The sequence below is a fragment of the Syngnathus typhle genome, linkage group LG13, assembly GCF_033458585.1.
Source record: "Syngnathus typhle isolate RoL2023-S1 ecotype Sweden linkage group LG13, RoL_Styp_1.0, whole genome shotgun sequence".
NCBI classification, from domain to species: Eukaryota; Metazoa; Chordata; class Actinopteri; order Syngnathiformes; family Syngnathidae; genus Syngnathus; species Syngnathus typhle.
In genome coordinates this window covers 2,493,282-2,518,103 of record NC_083750.1, presented here as the reverse complement: position 1 = coordinate 2,518,103, position 24,822 = coordinate 2,493,282, and the positions used below count along the sequence as shown (strand labels likewise).

At 46.6% G+C, this 24,822-nt stretch overlaps 1 protein-coding gene across 6 annotated transcripts in view; it reads right to left on the bottom strand.

The window, feature by feature from the left end:
* LOC133165482 (opsin-3-like) overlaps positions 1–24,822 on the bottom strand; it is a 76,227-nt gene extending 51,405 nt beyond the window's left edge. For all 6 annotated transcript variants that reach the window (XR_009717606.1, XM_061295164.1, XM_061295166.1 and 3 more), the window contains exons 1-2: positions 24,444–24,822; positions 3,182–3,510 (exon numbers count right to left, since the gene is read on the bottom strand). Coding sequence is in view for 5 of the 6 variants with exons in the window: in XM_061295164.1 (XP_061151148.1) it covers positions 3,182–3,510; positions 24,444–24,822 (708 nt within the window). In the remaining variant the exon portion in view is untranslated. The remainder of the gene's footprint in view (positions 1–3,181; positions 3,511–24,443) is intronic.

The following is a 24,822-nucleotide window of genomic DNA, read 5'->3' as shown; positions in this document are numbered from 1 at the left end:
AGAAAGGTGAGTTTTATTTCGGGGGAGATTTGTCATGTCTCGTCCCCAGTTTTGCTATGTGTCTAGGTTGCCATAGTTTCTGTTCGCGTCGCCCCTCTCTTCCTGTGTCACCTCAATCGATGTAACGTGTCTTGTATTTAAGTCCTGTCTGCCCCTCGCTCACCGTTGGATCATTGCATGTGTTACTGTCATTCTGTTCCTGTCTTTGGTACTGTCACCCTGTCTTTTTGTTCCACGACTTTGTCGGTCAGTCCTGTTGTTGGTTTTGTTGTACCATGACTTTCTTTAAAAAAAAAAAAAAAAAAAAAAAAAAAAATTTAAAAAAAAAAAAAATATTTTTTTTTTGTACCCATGTATAATACGCACCCCAGATTTTAGGACAATAAATTAGTTAAATTTTGCGCACTATACACGGAAAAAAACGGTACTCCCTTCTGGACGGTGTTATAGAGCTCGGTACGCCAAAACCAGCAGACACAGAGACAGCTTCTTCCCCCAGGCTGTTGCGCTGATTAACTCACACCACTCTTAGAGTCTCAGAGTCATTACTGTGCAATAACATCCTGTTCTCCACACCTTTTTTGAATTTGTCTACACTGTTTGTACTATGTGTCCTGTCTTCATCCATTGCAGCCTGGTCATCCTGGATAAGGGACCTTCCCATCTGTGGTCTCTTCTCAAGGTTTCTCATTTCCCCTAGCTGGAGTTTTGAGTTTTTCCTTGCCCTTTTAGGAGTTTAAGATCAGGGGATGTTTGAGAAATCTGCCATTTTTCACGTCCTGAGTGTTGTTAGTCACCTAAATGTTGAACAGAGGGTGTGATTTACCGAAGTCAAATTCCTTGTTTGGCACGCTCAAATAATAAAAAACGAATAAAAACTCTTGAATCTTGAATTAGCATTAGCAAATGGTCTGAGACTAAAAAATGCTTGTGGCGAATGAATTTACCACTGACTGATACAAGGTCACTACATTTGAAACTCGGGCCCGGCACTTTGAAGGGGATTCCCATACCAGCACAGCCATCCGCTTCTCTTTCATCTCTCTGGCTGCTACACTTTCTCTTGATATCTTCATTCCCCCTCGACCCTCCCGCCCCATTTCTAACTGTGTCACATAGCCTAAAGGATGTTGGCAAAATTTAAAGCATGAGTGAATTGCTAAAAATCACAAGGATTTGTGAGTTGCATCATTCAGACCGCAGGTTTGGGGGACAGGACCTAAATTATTTACCAACTATTTTTTGCTCCTTTTCAACCTGATGATTCAAACATGATGTTTTAAATCTTTTTAAATCAGTTTTACTGGCGTAAATTAGCAGTTACTGGTTTCCGTAACAAAATAAGAATGATCCCTAAACATTTGACTTTTCTGTTTATATGTTGATGGTTTTATTTCTTACATGTGAGGAGAACTCAAAGAAGTCAAATACTTCCCAAATTCTTGTTTTCTCATCAATCTCAAGGCCCAAATTAAATATGAATCACCCCCATGCGGACTGTTTACTTGAGTGCCCCATTATCAAATGAGGGATTTGAACTTTCCACATTTCGTTGGCACCTTCCCTTTAATATGTCGCAAATGACAGCACCCGTCACCTTCAAATAACACAGCACCAAATAAAATAAAATGCAATTTATTCACTTTGGTTCTTTCTTCCAACACACAAATGATTATTTTTGAAATGGACAAAAATTTAGAGTTGTCAAAGAAACAACTTCAATTTAATCAGAGAAACAATTACACACTTGTCTTGACTGAAGGAAGGTCACAGTGTTGTGCCGAGAGTGATTGTCATTCTTTCCACCACTTTGCTGTCTCAATATCACGCCTTAGATTGCAAGGAAATTTACAAGATAAATGGGAAATGGTGGCTTTTATCTATACCACATGGTGCCTAAAGCGCTTTACAATGCCTCACATTCACCCATTCATACATTCATACACCAATGGCAGGCTGCTGCCAGATAAGACAAGAGTGTGCTGATGCAAAAAAACACATGCGCATTGTGTTGATTTGACAGACATGACTCTCACAGTTGGAGTAGTCTGCAATCCTGTAAAATTTGCTCTAGAACTGGTTGCAAACAGTGGACTTTGTTTGGATGTGTGTGAGTGTGAGTCTATGCGCTTTCCCTAGAGAGGGAAAGGACTATATAGCACTTGTTCTGGCTACCCACATTTTCTTGAGTATAGTCTGGACAATGTGAAATGCTAACAATGATTACCTCCAAATGCAGTTTCGAGATGGGCATCATGGGCAGTCTGCTCGGAAATATTTATTGTAAATGTACAAACCCATCAATAGTACAAATTGTTCTGTGTTCTAGGGCAGTTAGCATGTTCTTTCCTGTGAGTCACTTAAGTTTGACATTTCCTAGCAAGAGTTATTACCGTTTTTTTCCATGTATAATGCGCAAAATTTAACTAATTTATTGTCCTAAAATCTGGGGTGCGCATTATACATGGGTACAAAAAACAAAAAAATTTTTTTTTTTTTTTTAAATCCGGATATGATACGGAGGCCGCCATTACAGATGCGCTTTCTTCTCTGCTGTTCACTTCAAACACGCTCCATACGAACACAATGCTCTCGTATCAGACGCTTGCTCGATCACCTGCTCGTTTGCTGTCACAATGTACCCTACACAAATCCGAAACATTTCTTCGCTATTGAGGTTGCTAGCGCATGCGCAGTGATACTGACCGGCAGAATAACATCCGGTTGTTCCCAAAGATGATCTTTTTTCTGAAATAATTTTACGTTCACGGACTTAAGTAGGAGTCAAAATTTGGGTGCGTATTATACATGGGTACAGGCTTTTTTCCAGCATCAACATGCCATTTTTAGGGTGCGTATTATACATGGGGGCGCATTATACATGGAAAAAAACGGTATTATTATTATTAGTAGTAGTAGTAGTAGTAGTAGTAGTCGTCGTAGTAGTAGTAGTAGTAGTAATAGTAGTAGTAGTGGTGGTATTATTATTATTATTATTATTATTATTATTATTATCAGCAGCAATAGTAGTAGTAGTAGTAGTAGTAGTATTAAAATGAGGATTATGGGGGTATATGAAAATTATACATGTGGGTGCATCTTATCATAAGAAAATGTTATACTTAGGCTCACATGATTGTGTTGATGTAGCAAACCTTCCCCTTCCCTTGTTAGAACTCACCTGTCTGATGGCGCACAGCAGCTTTCCATAGCAGAACACGATCACCATCAATGGCACAATGAGGCAGAAGATGAACAGACAAATGATGTAAGATATGTTATTGGCCGTCTTGGCTTTCCAGTCCACGGAGCAGGTGGTCCCGGGACCTTCTGGACCGTAGTGACTCCAGCCAATAAGTGGCGGCAGGGTCCAGATGAGGGAATAAACCCACGAAAGGGTGATGCCCAAGCAGATCTTACAGTAGTTGGAGGAGTCGGCTTCAGTCGGGGTCATCATGGTGCTGTAGCGCTCGTAGGAGAGGACAGCCAGAGAGATGAGGGACACAATGCCTACAGTGAAATCAGAAAAATGCATCAAACCCAACGATATCAACAAACAGTGAATCATCTTTACCAAATCACCACTTCAGTAAGTTTTAACCACTTTACATTTTCCTGTGAGACTCGAAGCAACAATGCAGTCATTAACATTAAAAATAACCACTTTTATTAGCAGGCATTGAAAATATGCTGTTAACTTTACAGTTGCTTTACTGCACAGTTTGCAGTCTTATGTGTTGAAACTTTTTCTATGACCTGACAGTAAAATAATATTAAAATGATCTCTTCAAAAATCATCTCTCCTATGGCTCTCATATTATTTTTGTGGCTCCAATCTGAAAGGTAAAACAATAATTGCTAAAATGTTTGTGCCGTGTGGTTCTGCTCAGGGCATTGTGAAGAACACGTCCACTTGATCAGAGCCCATCAAGTCATCATGAGTGAACATAAAAGTTTTCACTCCCCACATATTAAAAATTATATTAATTTAAAAAAGATAGCTTACATGTTTATTATCTTACAACCTCATGCTTGTGTTTCTATTTGATCTGCTCTAATGGCAACAACTTATCTTGCTTCATTAATCTTGCTCGCAAACCACTTAGTGTTGTATTTTCCTATTTGTCTGTTGCTTGTGTTTGTTCTATAGCTCTGCAACATCAAAGCGTGGTCAGAGGATTTTCACCCAAACATGAGAAGAAAGTGCCTCTGATATTCATACTTCCGATCAAAGGTCAATTTTGATGCTGTTCACTGCATTTAATTTGGCTTAATCAATTGTTTTTGAAATATAGTTTCTAACAAACTGATGTCTGTTTGTCTAGCATTCTGACAAATACAGTATGTACTTGCTAGTGTTAATTTTGTGCGTATGTACGTACATATGAATATACGTATGTATATGATGTGTGTACGTACGTACCTATGTATGTTTGTATGTATAGAGTATGTATGTATGTATGTATGAATGTATGAATACGTACATACATACCTATGTACTTATGTATGTACGTACATATGTGGCGAAGATCATGCTCAGCCGGCTGGTCGAGCACATCTCGGAAATTCAGTGTGGCTTCCGGAAAACTAGATTCACCACATACATGATCTTTGTCTTAAGACAGTTAATGGAGAAAAACAGAGAACATCACAAGGACCTCTAATAGCCTTCATCGACCTCAGCGAAGCATTTAACACCATCAACTGTGAATTCCTGTGGAAACACCTCTCCAAACTAGGCGTACGACCCAAGTTTCTAAGTATCCTCCAGCAGAGTGCTCACAGGTGGGCTCCAGTCAGAGCCCTTCAAGGTGAATGTCGGGGTGAAGCAGGGTTGTGTCCTGGCTCTAGTGCTCTTTAACATCCTCCTCTCTGCAATTACGTGCCTCTTCCATCGTGGCAAGGGTCATTAATATGGTGTCCAGGTGGAGTACCACCTAGATAAAAAAAGTTAATGTCCCAATGATTGTCACACACACATCTGGGTGTGGTGAAATTTGTCCTCTGCATTTAACCCATCCCCATGTGATTTTGAGCCATCCCCTGGGGGAGAGGGGAGCAGTGAGCAGCAGCGGTGCCGCGCTCGGGAATCATTTGGTGATCTAACCCCCCAAGTCCAACCCTTAATGCCAAGCAGGGAGGCAATGGGTCCCATTTTTATAGTCTTTGGTATGACCCGGCCGGGGTTTGAACCCACAACCTTCCAGTCTCAGGGCGAACACTCTACCACTAGGCCACTGAGCCTCTTCAACATCCGACGGCTCCAGGCCCACAAAAAGACCAAGTTGGATCTATGACCAACATCAGTAAGTATGCTGATGACTGCGCTGTATTAGCTCACAGCCCAGACTCTATGCAGCACGCCCTCAACACCATTTCCAGCCTGTGCAAATACTTTGGTCTCCAGGTCAACATAAAAAAAAATGAAGTCATGTCCTCCCCACCCCCCAGATTCCATATAAATGGCATTCCACTTAACACAGTGGATTGCTTCTCTTACCTTGGCTCCACTTTGTCCTCATGCTGCTCCCTTGATGCTGAACTGCACACCCGTATCAATAAAGCCTCATCATCCTTTGGTCACCTACGCCGCAGAGTTTTTGAAAACCGTGACCGGAAGGGCAGCACCAAGATTACCGTGTACAACGCAGTATGTGTCTCCACTCTCCTCGATGGGGGGGAGTAATGGACCCCATACCGTCGACACATCAATAAGCTGGAGGCATTTCACATCCGTTGGCTACAGAAGATCCTTGGCCTGTCCTGGAAAGATCGAGTCCCCTATACAGACATCTTCAAAAACACCAACTCCACCTGCATGGACGCGGCCGTGGCTAAGAAGCATCTTCGGTGGAGTGGAAACACCATCCCAATGTCACGTCTCGTCCCCAGCCGTTCCACTACGTGTCTGTTGTCAATGTTTCTGTCTGTGTGCTCGCCCCTCTCCTCCTGTGTGCCCATGATTAGTTTGATTATTCTCACCTGCCTCTTGTTACCTGTCGTGTATATAAATCCTGTCTGCCCCTCATGCCCCGCCGGATCATTAATGTCTTCATGTCTTTTTGTTTCATGTCTTTGTCGGTCAGTCCTGTTGTTGGTTTTGTTAGTAAGACATGTCAGTTTGCCGAGTCTTTTGAGTTTGCTTCAATAAACACTGGTCCAAGCTGCACTTGGTCGCCCTGCTCCATTCCTTCCGTGACACCGCATGCCTGACCACCGTCTGCCCCGCCAAGTTCTTTACGGCCAACTGAGAGGTGCAAAGCGCTCTGTTGGGGGGCAAAAGCGGCGCTTTAAGGACTACACCACGGACCTTTTAAAGCGATCCAACAAACACTACGCAGCTTGAAACTGGTACTCGACAGATACACCTGGCAGATGATTTGTGCCACTGCAATTTCAAAAATTCATCAAACCAACCAAGACAGATGATCTGAGAGGTAATAATAATAATAATAATTCATTAGATTTGTAGAGCGCTTTTCAAGAACCCAAAGACGCTTACAGGGAACAAGGCAAGGACATACATGATCGGGGAGGAAACAATCGGATAAACTTAAGAAGAGGAAACCAGTTATGGATAGGGGAGGTCATAAGCTTGGGAGAAGAGGTAAGTTTTTAGACAGGACTTAAATATGGGGAGTGTGGGTGAGTCACAGACAGACTGGGGGAGAGAGTTTCAGAGTCGGGGTGATGTGCAGGAGAAGGCTCTGTCACCGAAGGATTTGAGTTTGGATTTTGGGACTGTCAGACGTGAAGTATTGGAGGATCGGAGGGGACGGTTGGGGCAGTAGGGGACAAGCAGGTCGGATAGGTAAGTGGGAGCCAGGTGGTGAAGGGCTTTGAAGGCGAGGAGGAGTATCTTGAAGATGATACGCTCGTTCATGGGGAGCCAGTGAAGAGAGTGGAGAACAGGAGTGATGTGTTCACGGGACCGGGTGTGGGTAAGGAGGCGGGCAGCAGAGTTTTGGACTAGTTGAAGTCTATGGAGTGAGTGAGCAGTGATTCCAGTGAGAAGGGAGTTGCAGTAGTCAAGGCGGGATGAGATGAAGGCGTGGATGAGAGATTCAGGGAGAGAAAGGCAGTGCCGGATTTTAGCGATGCGTCGGAGGTGGAAGTAGGAGGTCTTGACAACTGAGCTAACATGAGGTTGAAAGGACAGTGTGGGGTCGAAAATAACGCCAAGATTGCGTGCCAGAGGGGAAGGAGTGATGTTTGAGGAGTCACTGGTGAGTGTGATGGATCCAGTTTTATTAAGGGAGGATTTAGTGCCTATGAGGAGGAGCTCTGTTTTGTCACTGTTGAGTTTGAGAAAGTTGTGGGTCAGCCATGCTTTTATTGTAGAGATGCAGGTTTCAAGATGGGTGAGGGAAGGGTTACTGGTTGGTGTCGTACGTATATAGATCTGGGTGTCATTAGCGTAGCAGTGGAAGTCCAGATTGAGTTTGCGGATGACAGTACCAAGGGGAAAGAGGTAACAGATGAATAGGAGGGGGCCAAGAACTGAGCCTTGGGGGACCCCTTGTGTAACTGGGGAGAGGATGGATGTGTGACCGGAGAGAGAGATGAACTGGTTTCTGTTGGTGAGGTAGGAGGTGAGCCAGTCGAGTGCAGTGCCCTCAACACCTAGTTGGCGCAACCTTTGGAGGAGGATGGAATGGTTCACAGTGTCAAAGGCTGCGCTAAGGTCAAGTAGTAGTAGGATGTTGAGGGCACCAGAGTCTGCAGAAATGAGGAGATCGTTGGTGACTTTAACTAGAGCTGTTTCAGTGCTGTGAAGTGGGCGGAATCCGGACTGGAAGGGTTCATAGAGGTTGTTGGACTGGAGATGGGTGTGGAGTTGGGCGGAGACAATGCGTTCAAGGGCTTTGGAAAGGAATGAAAGGTTGGAGATGGGACGGTAGTTGGAGAGGTTGAGTGGGTCTAAGGTGGGCTTTTTGAGGATGGGGGTGATGGCTGCAAGTTTATAGACAGTGGGAAAGTGGCCTAGGGATAAAGACTGATTAAAAAGAGTGGTGAGGTAGGGGAGGAGGACAGGGAGGCAGGCCTTAGTTAAGGTCGTTGGAAGAGGGTCAAGAGAGCAGGTGGTTGTCTTGGATGAGGTAATGATGTCTAGGATAGTGGAGGAGTCAACAAGGGAGAAGGCAGTGAGAGAGGGAAAGGGCGGGCGGTCAGGAAGGGGGGGCAGGAGGGCAGGGGAGGAGGAGTTATTGATGGTGTCGGTCAGAGAACTGTTGATTTGGGCGATTTTGTTGTTAAAGTTGACAAGGAAGGAGTTACAGAGGGCGGGTGAGGAGGGTGGCTTAGTGACCGGTGGCTGGAGCAATTTGTTGATGGTGGAGAACAGTATGCGGGGGTTTCGGTTGGTGTTATTAATGAGAGATGAGAAGTAAGCAGATTTGGCAGCAAGAAGAGCATCACGATAGGAGGAGATGTGTTGTTTAAAGGTTTTGGCATGGACGGTGAGGCGGGTTCTTTTGTAGAGGCGTTCGAGTTGACGGCCAGTTTGTTTCATGGTGCGGAGTTCCGGTGTGTACCAAGGGGCAGAGTTAGTGAATGTAACAGAGGAGGTTTTCCAGGGGGCTAGGGAATCAAGGGAGTCAGAAAGGATGTTGTTGAGCGTGGTGGCAAGGTCATCAGGGGAGGAAGAAGTGGGGTCAGAGGGAAGAGCAGAGGATAAGAGCTGGCAAAGCGTGATTGGGTTTACAGTCTTGATGTTGCGGTAGGAGATGGTGCGCTTTGTGGATTTATGAGGCGAGGGTAGAGGGGCGGAGAAGAGGATGCAGAGATGATCTGACAGTGGAAAGGTGAGAGGACGGGGGTTGGATGTGAGTGGAATGGAGGAGCATACTATATCCAGAGTGTGGCCTTTGGTGTGGGTGGGGAAGTTGATGTGCTGGGTGAGATGAAAGCAGTCCAGAACGGAGATGAAGTCAGACGTCAGTGGAGCAGTTGGCTGGTCGATGTGGATATTGAAGTCACCGATTAGTAGGAGGGAATAGGAGACTGAGGATACGATGGTGAGAAGTTCAGAGAGTTCAGAGAGAAAAGACGGATGTGACTGGGGGGGCGGTAGATAAGAACAGCAGTAGTAGAGTTGGGGAGGGAAAAAGCGAGATATTCAAAGGATTAAATGGATGGGAGGTTAAGGTCCAATTCAGTGATTGATAGGGACCGCTTATGGATGACAGCAATACCACCTCCTCGCCCTCCTCGGGGTTTGGCGATGTAGCTGTAGTTAGACGGAGTGGCTTGGTTGAGAGAAAAATAGTCCAGGGGCTGTTGCCATGTTTCACAGAGAAGGAGCAGATCCAAATTATTGTCCAATATTAGTTCGAAAATAACTAGTGATTTGTTGGAGAGGGAGCGACAGTTCAGCAGTGCAAGGGTGATGGATGAAGGAGCGGGGGTGGGGGAACGGAGATTGTTGAAGTTCACAGTACGGAAGGTGGGGGTGACGGGGGGGGGGGAGAGAGTTAGTCCAGAAAGAGGGGATGGGTGAGCCATCAGGGAAATGTCGTTTAAAAGATAGTCCGGAGCTACGGTGGATGTAGCGGCGACGGCGGAGGATCCCAGCCTTGCTGGCAGCTGAGGCAGCAGCAGCAGGGAGACGGTGATTATCGTTGAAATGATGAAGATCAGCAGCAGTGTAGACGAATGGACGAGAAGTTAGTGGAATGGAAGCCTGGAGTAGCAGAAGTGATAGTTCATGCAGGAGATGAGACGTGACAGCAGCAGGGAATAATCCAGATAAGATGGTAGAAATGGCTAGTAGCTGGTTAACTAGAAGTTGGTAGGCAGTGAAATGCATGGAAGCAGCAGTGGACCGAGTCGTGATGTTGATGGAGTGGGTGGTGGTGTTGGCCAATCCCGACTGTACCCATGCAAACGGCACGCCCCAGTGTGTCATGGCGGCACACAGCCGAGCCACGACCGGCGAGCTCGCAGCGAGCGGGTGCTCCCCCCCGAGGACGCCGGCCAAGTGGCCAGCAAGTTGGGTTGGAGCCGTTTGCCGAGCCAAGAGCAAGCAGCTACAGGCTCAGAGCCGGGAGGTAGGAGGGTCCGGTGGTGGGTTGGCTAGCTGGCTAGCGTAGCTCGTAGTCAGAGGGAGCGGGATCGGAGAGGTGCAAGCAGAGCTCCAGAGATACGCGGTGGGCAGGAGAAAAGGCGAGCAAATAAAATTTTAAAAAAAACGGGCACACTTAAAACGGGAAACACAAAACAGACGGGGGACAAACAAGTAGCGGACACGGTACGGGGTAGAAGCGGCAGTCAACAGTCCAGACGCCAGCGTTGCTCTAACCCGGAAGACAAGAAAAGGCGGGCGGGATCTACTGTATTAGATACAGATAGATAGAGGTGCATTGAACAACACCAGTGGGCAGCTGGTAACCCCCTGGTATCTGGGTTCCCCTGCTCCATCACTGAGCGGTTATGCGGCTCAAGGATCGGGCTCTACGCCCACGAAAAGTGCCAACAGCGACATTGTTGCTGACCCTACCCGCCCCCCTCTCCCACTTGGAGCAAGCGTCATCATCGAATGCGATGGACAGCTAAGAGACGTACATATGTAAGTCTATTTACCACACAGAAAATATGCATTGAATCATGTTTCTTCTCTATTTTAGCACATCAAATATTCCCAAAAATATGTCAGTCATCATTGTAGCATGTAGTAGTTATCTGATCTAATCTTATGATCCAAACCGATTGGCTATGATTACGTTGCAGCAATGATGCGTGGAATTGGTTAAACAGAATAAAGAAAGGCCTATTGAATGATCAAGAAACAGAAAATGGGCACTATTCTTCTATTGATTTGAAAAATAATACCCACGGTGGCTACTCAATGAGCTGATCAATGTGTTGAAGACCCTCTCTGAAATCAAGTCCTGCTACTGATTTAATTGGGCAGCTTTAGTAATACCGGTTTTCACATTGGCATGAAAGTTAGACTGGTTTTCAAATCTACCGCAGTGTTTTGATTCTGGGTGGTTCCAGCTACTGTTTCCGTGGAGGTGCTGTCATGAGATTAGTGGCAGTGTGAAGTGCTTGTGGCTCAACTTTCAATAACTGTTTTATACTTTTTTTCGGATCACAACCTATGTGCCAGTGAGTATAGACTGCCTCTTTTGGTGTACCGTTTTTTTCCATGTATAATGCGCCCCATGTATAATACGCACCATAAAAATTGCATGTTGATGCTGGAAAAATGCTTGTACCCATGTATAATACGCACCTAAATTTTTACTCCTACTTAAGTCCGTAAACGTAAAATTATTTCAGAAAAAAGATCATCTTTGGGAACAACCGGATGTTATTCTGCCGGTCAGTATCACTGCGCATGCACTAACAAACTCAATAGCGAAGAAATGTTTCGGATTTGTGTAGGGTACATTGTGACAGGTGATCGAGCGAGCGTCTGATACGAGAGTATTGTGTTTGTATGGAGCATTTTTTAAGTGACCAGCAGAGAAGGAAGCGCATCTGTAATGGCGGCCTCTGTATGAAGTATAAATTGTACCCATGTATAATGCGCACCCCAGATTTTAGGACAATAAATTGGTTAAATTTTGCGCATTATACATGGAAAAAAACATACTTTTATTTGTTCAAAAACATTTCAAGATTCAGTTTAAGAAAATGGATAGAATTCTTACTACCGTTTTTTTCCATGTATAATGCGCAGAATTTAACTAATTTATTGTCCTAAAATCTGGGGTGTGCATTACACATGGGTACAATTTTTTTTATTTTTTTTTATTTTTTTAATTTTTATATATTTTTTAAAAAATCATGGTACAACAATTTTTGAAGAAAATCTTGTCACGGATGGAATGTGGAAAGGAGCAGGGCGACCAAGTGCAGCTTGGACCAGGGTTCATTGGAGGAACTCAAAACACAGACTTGGTAAACTAACATAACTCTCTAACAAAACCAACAGGACTGACCGACAAAGACGTGGAACAAAAAGACAGGGTGACATTACCAAAGACAGGAACAGAAACCTGTGTTTTTGTCAAATTATGTTTTTTAATCTCCATCGCGGACTGGACGTCATACGGAGGCAGTATCACTGCGCATGCGCACTATGGATCCGATGCGAATAGTCCTCTTCTCTTCTTGACTGACAATGAATGTGATAGTTTAATACAATCAGCAAATAACAAAATGCGTATTACAGGTAATATTTTATTTCACAACACTTTGCCTTGTTCCTTTCGTCTCTGCTGTTCACTTCAAACACGCTCCATACGAACGCAATGCTCTCGTATCAGACGCTTGTTCGATCACCTGCTCGTTTGCTGTCACAATGTATCCTACACAAATCTGAAACATTTGTTGCGGCTACGAGTCACATCGAGGGGCAAGTTTTGGTTTCCAAGGGTGTTTTTATTCCTCTTCAACTTCTCTCCCATACAGAGCCGCCTTTTTCACATGTCCGCACGTCACTTTCCTCTTTTCATTTTAACCTAACTGATCGCGGTGGTGCCTTCACGGGCAGTCGGAGAAATCAACGCCAACAAAAAAAAATACATCCAGCCTAGTTAAGACCATACCAAACACTATAAAAATGGGACCCATTGCCTCCCTGCTTGGCACTCAGCATTAAGGGTTGGAATTGGGGGGTTAGATCACCAAATGGTTCCCGAGCGCGGCGCCGCTGCAGCTCACTGCTCCCCTCTCCCCCAGGGGATGGATCAAAATCACATGGGGATGGGTTAAATGCAGAGGACAAATTTCACCACACCCAAATGTGACCAAAAGATCAAAAAAAATAAATTTGGGGTGCTTATTATATATGGGTACAGGCTTTTTTCCAGCATCGACATGCCATTTTTAGGGTGCAAATTATACATCGGGGCGCATTATACGTGGAAAAAAACGATACTTAATAAATCAATCAAATAGTGTGCACGACTTGACATTTTAATGTGTGTGAAGTGTTTGACTGGCACAGCATCTGAACTTGTTGTAACGACTGATTTGACCCACATGCAGAAAAACCAACTCAGATGTCCAGAATGAGTTAGGAGTGTTTATTGGAGGAGCTGCGGTGAGGTAGAGCGGGATGATCGGAGCCAGGAGCACGGAGCGGGGCAGCAGTGGCGGGGCGTGAGGAGTTCAGCCAGAACGGGGTGGATCTTGGTGGTGATCGGTGGAAGTAATCTGCAAGCAGGATGCACAAGACCTGGTCAGAGGATTCAACGTGACTGTGGCGGAGATCTTACTGCGAACCAGAGGAATTTGAAGAGCGTGGTGTGGATGAGCAAGGCGAAAACTAGGAGCAAGATCAAGGAGCAAGATTGAGGAGCTAGAGGCACAACCGTGGCAATGATCACACTGGTAGGGACACTCAGGCGACAGCATGCTTCTTAAGAGCACTCCTTAATGAGCCTGATAAGCACCTGGGCCCTCTGCACTCGTCTCACAGTTGCTCCCTGTAGATAAAAGAAACATGCCACCCCGGACCCTGATACCACCCCGTCCTCAACGGCCGCCCAGAAGAGGAAGAAGGGAGTGACGACCAGTAGTCTGAGACGAGGGCAAAGTCGCAGATGTAGGAACGGGGCACCCACGACCGGTCCTCGGGATTGTAGCCCTCCCAGTCGACGAGGTACTGCCGACGGGCGCCCACGCTCAGTCGGACCGGGTAGACCGGGTCCCCATCAAGATCCCGCACAGGAGGCGCGGGCACGGCCGGGGAAAGAAGCGCACTGGACTCGACTCGCTTTATCTGAGAGATGTGGAAGGTGGGATGGACTCGGAGGCTCCGAGGAAGACTGAGACGGACCGCCGAGGGACTAATTACTGCCAGGATCTCATATGGCCCGATGAAGCATGGGGCCAGTTTCCGGGACACGGACTTGAGGGGGACATCCCGAGACCTTCTGACCTGGGGAATAAAGAGGGGCAGGCGTGCGTCGGTCGGCATACTTGCGGTTCTGTTCGATCGACCGACGAAGGGCCTTGACGGCGTTTGACCAAATGCTCTTGCAGCGTCGGATATGGTGTCAAACAGACGTGACCGAGATCTCCTTCTCGGTAGCCGGGAACAACAGCGGTTGATAACCTAATGAAATCTCAAACGGGGAGAGTCCTGTGGCAGAGGAGACATGACAGTTGTGGGCATACTCTACCCAGGGGAGAAACTTGTTCTACTCGGACAGGGTATCAGAGTGGAGACATCAGAGCGCCTCCTCGAGCTCCTGGTTCAAGTGCTCAGTCTGGGGATGGTAGCCTGATGTCAGGGAGACCTTCGCATCAAGGGCTGAACAGAACTGTTTCCACACCTGGATAAGAACTGGGGACCTCGATCAGACAGGATCTCCTGCGGGATACCGTGGAGACGTGTTTGATGAGAAGCTGAGCTGTCTGGAACGCAGTTTAATGAGCGATACAAGATGACATGACTTGGAGAAACGGTCGACGATGATGAGGATTGTGGTCATTCCCTGTGAAACGGGCAGGCCAGTGACAAAATTTAATGCAATATGGGACCAGGGGCGATTGGCTGTAGAAGACCAGATCTATGGGAGGACTTGTTCCGAGCACAGATGGGACAGGCGAGAATGTATTCCCTGGCGTCCTTCTGGATGGATGGCCACCAGAAGAGTCTGGTGATAAACGCGATGGTGCGGCTGGTCCTGGGATGGGCTGAGAATTTGGTCGAATGAAACCGGTTAATTAAGCGAGGACGGACTGTCTTTCCCCGTGGCCCTGTGCCTAGATCGGGTTCCCGTAGCTGAGCCTGAGCAACGAGGCCCTCGATATCCAAGGAGAGGGAGCCTATGGTACAACTGGGGGGAAGGATGGGAGCTGGTTCTTCCACAGACTCGCCGGGAGCAAATTGGTGTGACAAGGCATCTGGCTTTGTGTTCTGGGAGCCTGGGCGATAAGAAATGGACAGAATAAAACGAGAAAAAAACAAGGACCAGTGAGACTGGCGAGGATTCAGGCGTTTGGCGGACTGTAGATAAGACAGGTTTTTGTGGTCGGTCCAGACTAGCACCGGTTGCTCAGTGCCCTCCAGGCAGTGACACCACTCCTCAAGCGCCACTTTAATGGCCAAAAGTTCCCGGTCACAGACATCATAATTCCTCTCTGCGGGTGACAGACGTCAAGAAAAAGGCACAGGGGGGAAGCTTCCCATCAGAATCAGAGCGCTGTGACAAGATAGCCCCTACTCCACTGTTGGAAGAGTCGACCTCCAAGGTAAATTGTTTGCTGGGATCTGGATGAATCAGGATTGGTGCCTGTGAGAACATCTCCTTTAAAGTGATGGCTTCTTGAGTCCAGGTAAATGTTGTCTTGGTAAAGGTCAAGGCTGCTAGGGGAGCGGCTGTCTGACTGTAGTAGGTTGGCAAACCTGAAAAAGCGTTGGACCTGGTTGCAGTTCTCTGGAACAGGCCAGTCCAGGACAGCCTTGATCTTGTCGGGGTCAGGCCTCCCTCGAGAATGAATCCTAAGAATGTGAATGTGATGAATGTTTGTGGAACTCGCACTTCTCAGCCTTGACAAATAAGCGATTTTCCAGGAGACGCTGCAGCACCAGGCGGACATGATGGCGATGTTCGGAGGGGTTCCCTGAATAGATCAGGATGTCATCAAGGTAGACAGACGAATATGTTGAGGAAGTCCCAAAGGACATTGTTGACTGCGGGGGCGTTGCAAAGTCCAAAAGGCATGACCAAGTACTCGAAGTCGCCTAGCGGGGTCTTGAAAGCGGTCTTCCACTCATCACCTTGGCGGATCCTGACCAGATGATATGCATTACGGAGGTCAAGCTTGGTGAAGATGGTGGATTCCTGGACTGGTTCAAATGCTGATGAAAGGAGGGGAAGAGGATACCTGTTTTTGACAGTGATGAGGTTGAGGCCACGGTAGTCAATGCAAGGGCGGGGAGTCTTATCCTTCCTGCCCACAAAGAAGAAACCTGCCCCCAGGGGTGAGGAGGATGGGCGAATGATGCCAGCGGCCAGTGATTAATTGATGTAAGTCTCCATAGCTTGTCTCTCGGTGCGTGAGATATTGTAGAGTCTACTGGACGGTAGCGGAGCTCCGGAAAGAAGCTCTATGGCGCAATCATAGGGGCGATGCGGTGGTAAAGTTAAAGTTAAAGTCCCAATAATCATCACACACACATCTGGGTGTGGTGAAATTTGTCCTCTGCATTTAACCCATCCCCGTGTGATTTTTGATCCATCCCCTGGGGGAGAGGGGAGCAGTGAGCTGCAGCGGCGCCGCGCTCGGGAATCATTTGGTGATCTAACCCCTCAATTCCAACCCTTAATGCTGAGTGCCAAGCAGGGAGGCAATGGGTCCCATTTTTATAGTTTTGGTATGACCCGGCCGGGGTTTGAACCCACAACCTTCCAGTCTCAGGGCGGACACTCTACCACTAGGCCACTGAGCTGGATAAAGCCTTGCTCTTCTTAAAAACCTGTCTCAGGTCATGGTATTCTCTGGGCACCTGTGAAAGGTCAATCAGCCCAGGTTCCTCAGGTGCTACTAGGGGCGGGCAAGATGGCACGGCAGACTGAAGACAAGAGGACAAGCACGTCGTGGACCAGGACTCGATATGGCATTCTGACCAGTTGTGTCTCTAGAGCAGTGGTCCCCAACCACCGGGCCGCGGACCGGTACCGGTCCGTGGGTCACTTGGTACCGGGCCGCGGAGCCGCACAAGAAAAAAAAAAAAAAATTTTTTTTTTCCATTGACGATCAATTCATTCATGTTAAGACGCTCGTCCCGGTCACGTGACATGTTTCCCCAGTCGAGCCTGCAAAGCTAGCAAAAATGAGTAAGAATTTATTTTGAAAAATATAAAAAATTTGGCGAATCTCTCCCAATTACATCTGTCGGTGTATCTGAAAAATAAGGACTCTTGACACAGGGCGCTCGTCTCGGTCACGTGACATGTCACCACAGTCAAACCCGCGAGGCAAGCAAAAATGAGCAAGAAACAGAGAAGTTTGGAAAGCTTCTTCGGAAAGGGAAAAACGTCCAATGAGAACACTGAAGAAGAAGAGGCTACGACTTTTCAGAAAAGGAAAGCTGCATTTAAAAGAACATTTCTGGAGTCCTACTTAACCCGATTTATCGCCACAGGTGACTCTGACGCGCCAAGTGCACTCCGCATATGTGGCGAAAGGCTAGCTAACGAGGCAATGAAGCCTTCAAACCTGCTTCGGCACATGGAGACCAAGCATCCTGCATTTAAAGACAAACCTTAACCACTTTGGGTGTCATTGTCTCCGATTACGCCTAGATGGGAACGGCTCATTTCTGAGAAAAGAGCTCGGTGCTCCCACTAATTCAACATTTTATTTTTATGTGGTTTATATTTGTTTTTATGCCAGTCGTATCATTTTATTTCATCCTATTTATACATATTAATATTTAAATAATAAATATATTTATTTATATAAAGGCCGGTCCGCGAAAATATTTCTGACACCTAACCGGTCCGTGGTCCATAAAAGGTTGGGGACCACTGCTCTAGAGCCAGGGGAAACCAAGTACAAGAGCTGACTGTCTCACGGGGAAAACATAAAAGGAAAGGACTTTACGATGGTTGCCAGAGATGACTAGCTCGCCGGGTCTGGTGCGTTGGGTTATGCTAGAGAGCCCTCTCCCATCCAGGGCAGCGACAGCGAGAGGCGTAGGGAGGGGCTCCATCTCGACTTTGGCTCGGGAGACAAAGTCCTGGTCGATCAAGTTTCTCTCGCACCCCGAGTCGACCAGTGCGGATAGCTCGTAGTGATGGTTGTGCACAGACATCATGGCGGGTAGGGAGAAGCGAGGAGACTTAACATTTGTCGGCTGGTCCGGCGGTCCTCCCCTCAAGACCGTCGGACCCGCTCTTTTGGCCGAACTGGACAGTAGGCAATGAAATGATCCGGGGAGCCGCAGTACAGACACTGTCGGGACTCGCGGCGCCGCTGCAGCTCCTCCCGGGAAAGTCGGGCCCGGCCAATCTGCATGGCCTCGGGTTCTGGAGAGGACTGGCTGGGCGATCGCCTGGGCGGACTGGGCCTGCTTAAAAACTGTGATCTCTCCTCCGTCCGCTCCCATCGGGAGCTTCTCCGTCTCTCCCTAATTGTCCAAAGTCCCTGGTTCTTCCAGGACTGCCAGTTCGTCCTTTAAGGACCCATTTAAGGCTATAAGAAAAATACCGTTTAAGGCTACAGGGCCCCACCCGGACGCAGCTACTAACGTCCGAAACTCAATGGAGAAATCTGGCACGGTGCCATTCCCTTGCCTAAGCCCCCACAACCAGCGAGACACATCGGTCTGATCGGTCTCGGTCGAAAAGGTCTGCTTAAATTCCTCCAAAAACTCCTCATAAGAACAGCCAAAATACCTGCAGTCAGAAAAGCGGGCTTCTGCACATCGCAGCACCTTGCCCGTGATGAGTCCCAAAATAAAAGAGATCTTAGCTCCGTCGTGGGAAAAAGACTGGGGAGACCGATTAAAAACTAACTAACACTGCAGGAGGAAACCTCCGCAATTACCACCTTCTCCGGATGAGGGGAACGAACCTCGCCAAAGTGCAGACTCGGCGGCGATGCGGAAGAGCTCGAGGCGCCAGCTGGCGGAAAGGGGGTTTCTCTGACCTGGGTGTTTTGGAGCAATTTGGTCACTTATTCTAGCTGATCATTGGTTCGCTGCTGCTGCTCCAGGAGGGCTTTGAGTCGTGGGATTGGAGTTGGTATTGTTGTTCCGCGAGGGCGCGTCTGAGTGGCTCTGCTGGGTCTGATTGGCCTGAGTGTTCTGTCATTGTTGTAACGACTGATTTGACCCACATGCAGAAAAACCAACTCAGATGTCGACAATGAGTTAGGAGTGTTTATTGGAGGAGCTGCGGTGAGGTAGAGCGGGATGATCTGAGCCAGGAGCACGGAGCGGAGCAGCAGTGGCGGAGCGTGAGGAGTTCAGCCAGACCGGGGTAGATCTTGGTGGTGATCGGTGGAAGTAATCTGCAAGCAGGATGCACAAGACCTCGTCAGAGGAATCAACGTGACTGTGGCGGAGATCTTACTGCGAACCAGAGGAATCTGAAGAGCGTGGCGTGGATGAGCAAGGCGCGAACAAGGAGCAAGATCGCGGAGCTAGAGGCACAACCATGGAGATGATCACACTAGTAGGGACACTCAGGTGACGAGCAGTCGACAGCATGCTCCTTAAGAGCACTCCTTAACGAGCCTGATGAGACACACCTGGGCCCTCTGCACTCTGCTCACAGTTGTTCCCTGTGGATAAAAGAAACATGCCACCCAGGACCCTGACAGAACTAACACAATTTTCCGTACTGTTCTAATATTCCAGACCAGTAAAGTAGGTGATCTCCAGTCAAGCCAACATATTTAAGTCTACTAGTTATAATATTGTGTTTTCCATAGCAATTACAGGTCCTTTTTTTTATTATGCCATCTCCCACTGCTTGAGGCGATTCAATGTAGTAGCGAGCGCAACTTTTGCTCAACTTCACAACATCTCAAATCAAATGAACGGATCAAAGGCAACGGCTGAATCTAATTTCCCGAAATCAAGGACGTTACGACGAGATAAAGAAAGGATCTTTATTCTGTCCTAGCTCTGATGCTTTCGTGCGCCTCTCGCTTCAGAGTCTGATAGGAAGCATCAAGCTCATAATGTCACCACTGATACAATGTAGCCAGGAAAAGGCAGACTGAATGAAAAACGTGGGATTGAGATGTTTTTCCAATGCAAAGATATATATCACAGCAGTGATCCTCCTCAGTCACTATCTATTCAACTAGTTACTAGTGACTAGTATGTCTCCAACGGAAACTCATAACGATGTGTGTTGTTCTTTCCATGCTAATATCAATTTTCACCGTCATGACAAGTTAACCTCAGTCCAACCAGGTGTGTCTACAAAATGCCCATATTGATATGCAATCACTCCCCTCTGAACGTGTGCATTCATCTTTGTGCTCACATTAAAGATATCCAAGCATGTTTTTGTTTGTGTGTGTGTATGTGTATGTGTATGTGTATGTGTATGTGTATGTGTATGTGTATGTGTATGTGTATGTGTATGTGTATGTGTATGTGTATGCGCGTGTCCGTGCGTGTCTGTGTGCGTGCACTAAAGGCAATCTAACTTCAGTATGCAGCAAGTGGGCTGAGCACCGCAAGGTTTATCCAGTGACTGTGTGCAGAGTCCAGTTGAGCCCAGGAGCAGGAGTCCAACAACATGCACGGACACGCAGCGTTGATGTCATTTAGAAAAGGCAAAAAAGGAACCTTTGGAAGTCCCCATCGTCAAAGGTGGCCGACAAAGGTGAATGGGTCAAATGTAGTATATAGTGTAAGACACGGGGAAAATGATGCAGGAGGAATTTATCCAGAACAGGTATGTTGCCAAAAATGCTTGAGTCTGTGCTCCTGATAAAATCAAATCTGTGGAAGTTCTCAAAAGAATATAAAGTCTGCTGTGAGTATAAAAGGAGCAGACTCCAACCGAGAGACTCGAACAAACTTAATCAGGATGATAACAGCACATATAATATGCATACATTCATACCCTCTGGCACGCAACCTTGGCGTTATTTTTGACCCCACACTGTCCTTTCAACCTCATGTTAGCTCAGTTGTCAAGACCTCCTACTTCCACCTCCGACGCATCGCCAAAATCTGGCACTGCCTTTCTCTCCCTGCCGCTGAATCTCATCCCGGCTTGACTACTGCAACTCCCTTCTCACTGGAATCACTGCTCACTCACTCCATAGACTTCAACTAGTCCAAAACTCTGCTGCCCGCCTCCTTACCCACACCCGGTCCCGTGAACACATCACTCCCGTTCTCCACTCTCTTCACTGGCTCCCCATGAAGGAGCGTATCATCTTCAAGATACTCCTCCTCACCTTCAAAGCCCTTCACCACCTGGCTCCCACTTACCTATCCGACCTCCTTGTCCCCTACTGCTCCAACCGTCCCCTCCGATCCTTCAATACTTCACGTCTGACAGTCCCAAAATCCAAACTCAAATCCTTCGGTGTAGAAACTGGATGTCCTCTCAGTTTAGATCTTTTAAGTTGAAGCTTTAATAACTTTCATTCGCAGTTACAGGTAGTATAACATTGACTCCTCGCTTGTCCTGTCCAACTACAACTCCCACTCTCACTGTTTAACACCCTCTCACTTCCTCAGTCTCTTAAAGGGGTAGCGTCTAATTATCAAAACACTACATCCGGTGACAGAGCCTTCTCCTGCACATCACCCCGACTCTGGAACTCTCTCCCTCAGTCTGTCTGTGACTCACCCACACTCCCCATATTTAAGTCCCGTCTAAAAACTTACCTCTTCTCCCAAGCTCATGACCTCCCCTACCCATAACTGATTTCCTCTTCTTAAGTTTATCCGATTGTTTCCTCCCCGTCCCCCTCCCCTCATGTATGTCCTTGCCTTGTTCCCTGTAAGCGTCTTTGGGTTTTTGAAAAGCGCTATACAAATTTAATGAATTATTATTATTATTACATTGATGCATCAGCCTTTAAACATATTTTCAATTTCAAGCTCCAATGACCATTTTTACTGAAGATTCACAAGTGAATCTAACATGTTCCATCTAAATATAACCAATCTGATTCTTTGCTGGTTTTTATGAGCCCATTAGGGGATAAGTCATCCATCCACAAGCAATGCAGATGCTAATGATGTTATCGCTCTTTCAACATACTTTCAATGTGGCGCTCCTCCTCCTCTTGCACAAGCCAAACTCTTGTCAGATCAGACTAAATTGGCTCCTATGGATGTGAGCGCAACACATCGTCAGAGTTTAATATCAGCCTAACACTTGACTTAGTGAGGTTGTGGCTTCAGCAAAACGACATCCAGATATACTACAGTATTGGGTGGCTGACTTTGTTATATGCGATGCTGTTTTAAAAAATAAAAATAAACGCTTCGGAACTTGAAGTGAAAGCATGAGAGTCTGTTTTGGGTTTATACTAGATTCAAGAAAAGTAAAAGTAAAATTTATTCATGTGGAGCACAAAAGGTTGAAGGAGTTTCATTATTTGATATGGAAAGCAAAATGGTTGTCAATTCACAAAGCCAGCGAAGTAAATAATAGACATGAGCTTGATGTTATGCTGAATCTGATTTACTGAGCACCTTGCTTTTGACTTTCTCAAACACAAAATCTGGATGTCCACATTTCATCCACATATCTTCTTCAGACAGTTTTCTGTGATATATGGACTATTCCAGATTCTCTTTAAGTGCAACACACAGCCGAATCAATGTTTTAAATTCAAAAGCAGCTTTTCAAAACACATAGTAGCCAGCCAAAGATATACGAGCCCTCCCACAAAACTGCGGTAAGTTTATGACCGGCGACTGCAGCTTATCGTGCATAGGCTTGAGAAAGAATGTAGAGGTAAGACTTTCTGAAAACTGATAGAGATTTTATTCAATATTTCTTTGTGAGGGCGGCTCAGTGGAGCACTAATTAGCACGTCCACCTCACAGTTAGGAGGGTGCTAGTTCGATTCCACCTCCGACCCTCCCTGTGTGAAGTTTGGATGTTCTCCCCGTGCCCGCGTGGGTTTCTCCGGGCACTCCGGTTTCCTCCCACATCCCAAAAACATGATTTGTAGGCCAGTTGAGCACTCCAAATTACTCCTAGGTGTGAGTGCGAGTGCGGATGGTTGTTCATCTCTATGTGACCTGCGATCGGTTGGCAACCAGTTCAGGGTGTCCCCCGCCTACTGCCCGATGACTGCTGGGATAGGCTCCAGCACGCCCGCGAACCCCGTGGGGATAAGGGGTATAGAAAATGGATGGATGGATTATTTTGTGATCCTATTAAATAGTTGTGCATAAGGCGATACGGTTTCATTGTTAAGACGGACGAGCTGGAGGAGATGTTTCAGAGTAGGTGAGCGTAAAATTTGGTGGATTGATGGATGTGTCCCGTGTTGTACAAACAGGTAATTAGAATAAGATAAATGACTGAAATACAAAACAAGAACAGCGCTGATAGATTGCCTTGTATATCGCAGTTTTAACAATTATGAGGATGTGCCTTTGTAATGCAACATATTGAAAAGCATGCTGACACTTTTAGACATGTATGATTTGTTTTGGTCACTCACTCAAACATGATATCAATAAATTATAAGACAGTAGTTTTTTTTTTCAGATCATTGCAAGAATTATTTAACAAATATTTTGGTAGTTAGATGATGGATGAAAAATTGACCAGTTAAAAACAAACATTAAATCATTCGTTTTTGTTTCCAGTGCAAAGTGCATGGTTGGGGTTTTCTTTTGGTATTTTTGTAAATTTGAGGGGGCGTTTACAATGACGTGGAAGTCAGCACAGTTGACTTGTTTCTGGGGCCATTAGAGCGGCTCCCCTCATTGGACATTGCCAGGTTGTTGCACCAGGTCAAAACAGATTAGCTGTTTTCTGATCAAATTGCCGTTCTATGAATTATGCAGACCCGCTGGTTTTACTGCATTTAAAGAGGTGCACACATGAGGGCTTGTTTTTTTTTCACAGCCTGACCTGGTTTCAGGTGAACGGGCCATTTTTCATAATTTCCGTCACCATGCTCACTCTTTATGATCCCAGCAAAGGTAGCTACACCAGGGTCCCGTTTCTTATTAAAACTGTCCCTTTTGCCTTGCTTGTGCCTCCGCCTGCTCATAACCCAAGGAGCGTGCGCCACAGCTAAATAAGGGGCAATGGAGCATCGGCTGCCTCAGGCGCTCTCAATGACAATATCCAATACACAATAACATCGGCAATATTTAACGACCATCTGCACTCTCCCTCATCCTGTGCACTCACAAGAACCCAAATAAGTCATTGCCACAATAATGACCAGGCAGTCTATGTTAAGGACGCGCTTGTAAAGTCGCGTTAATGAGCCCACTTAAATGTCATCCATATATACAAGCTGTGGTACTCAACTGTCCTTCATGCAGGCTGTGGGATGCGTGAGGATGGAACGGGGATGTCTTTAAAGGTATCCCCCAATAGGAACAATGCTCATTTACACCAGAAGACGTCGTTAATTGTTGTATTTAAGAGCATGGTGCGCAACTGCGGAGTCTATAATTACCTTTAAATAGCATGACCACAGCCGCAATCAACGAGGAGTGCAATACAAACCTGTGCATTTTTGCCCACTTGGAAATAGGTAGTTTGAGAATTGTCATTAAAATTCCATCATTTTCACACACGCTTAGCGAAACGCTATGTTTCCAGGCTTGAATCAAACTTGTGATGAACACTGATTGTGAGAAAACTTATTCTCAATCATTCATCCCTTCATTTAAATACAGAAAGCGTGAATTTAGCCGCGAATCATCGATCTTGGCAATCTGGAAAGCCTCCAGTCGCTAAACGTCCGTCAATTAAATACACGAATGTTGTGGAAAGAGTACCGTACTTACTTACCAAAGAGAGAGTTGGCAAAGCCGTACCATACACAGCCCTTCGCTCCAATGAGCCACCTTCCCTGTGTGCTGGCCGCAAAGCTGAACGGCGTCCCCAGCACGCACACCAGCAAGTCGCTGATGGAAATGTTAATCAGGAGCAAGTTGATGGGCGAGCGCAGTATCTTGTAGCGGCAGTAGAGAACCAGCACCAGCAAGTTGTTGACAAGTCCAAAAGTGCCGATGAAGCCCAAGCACACGGCCACGAGGAGGTTCCCTGTCGGACTGAGGGTGGAGCGCTGAGAGCCGCCTCCCAGGTCCGGGTGCCCTTGCCCGGCTCCGCCGTGCAGGGCACTGTTGAAGCCCGCGCAGATGCTCAGGCTCACGTTGGACAAAAGCAT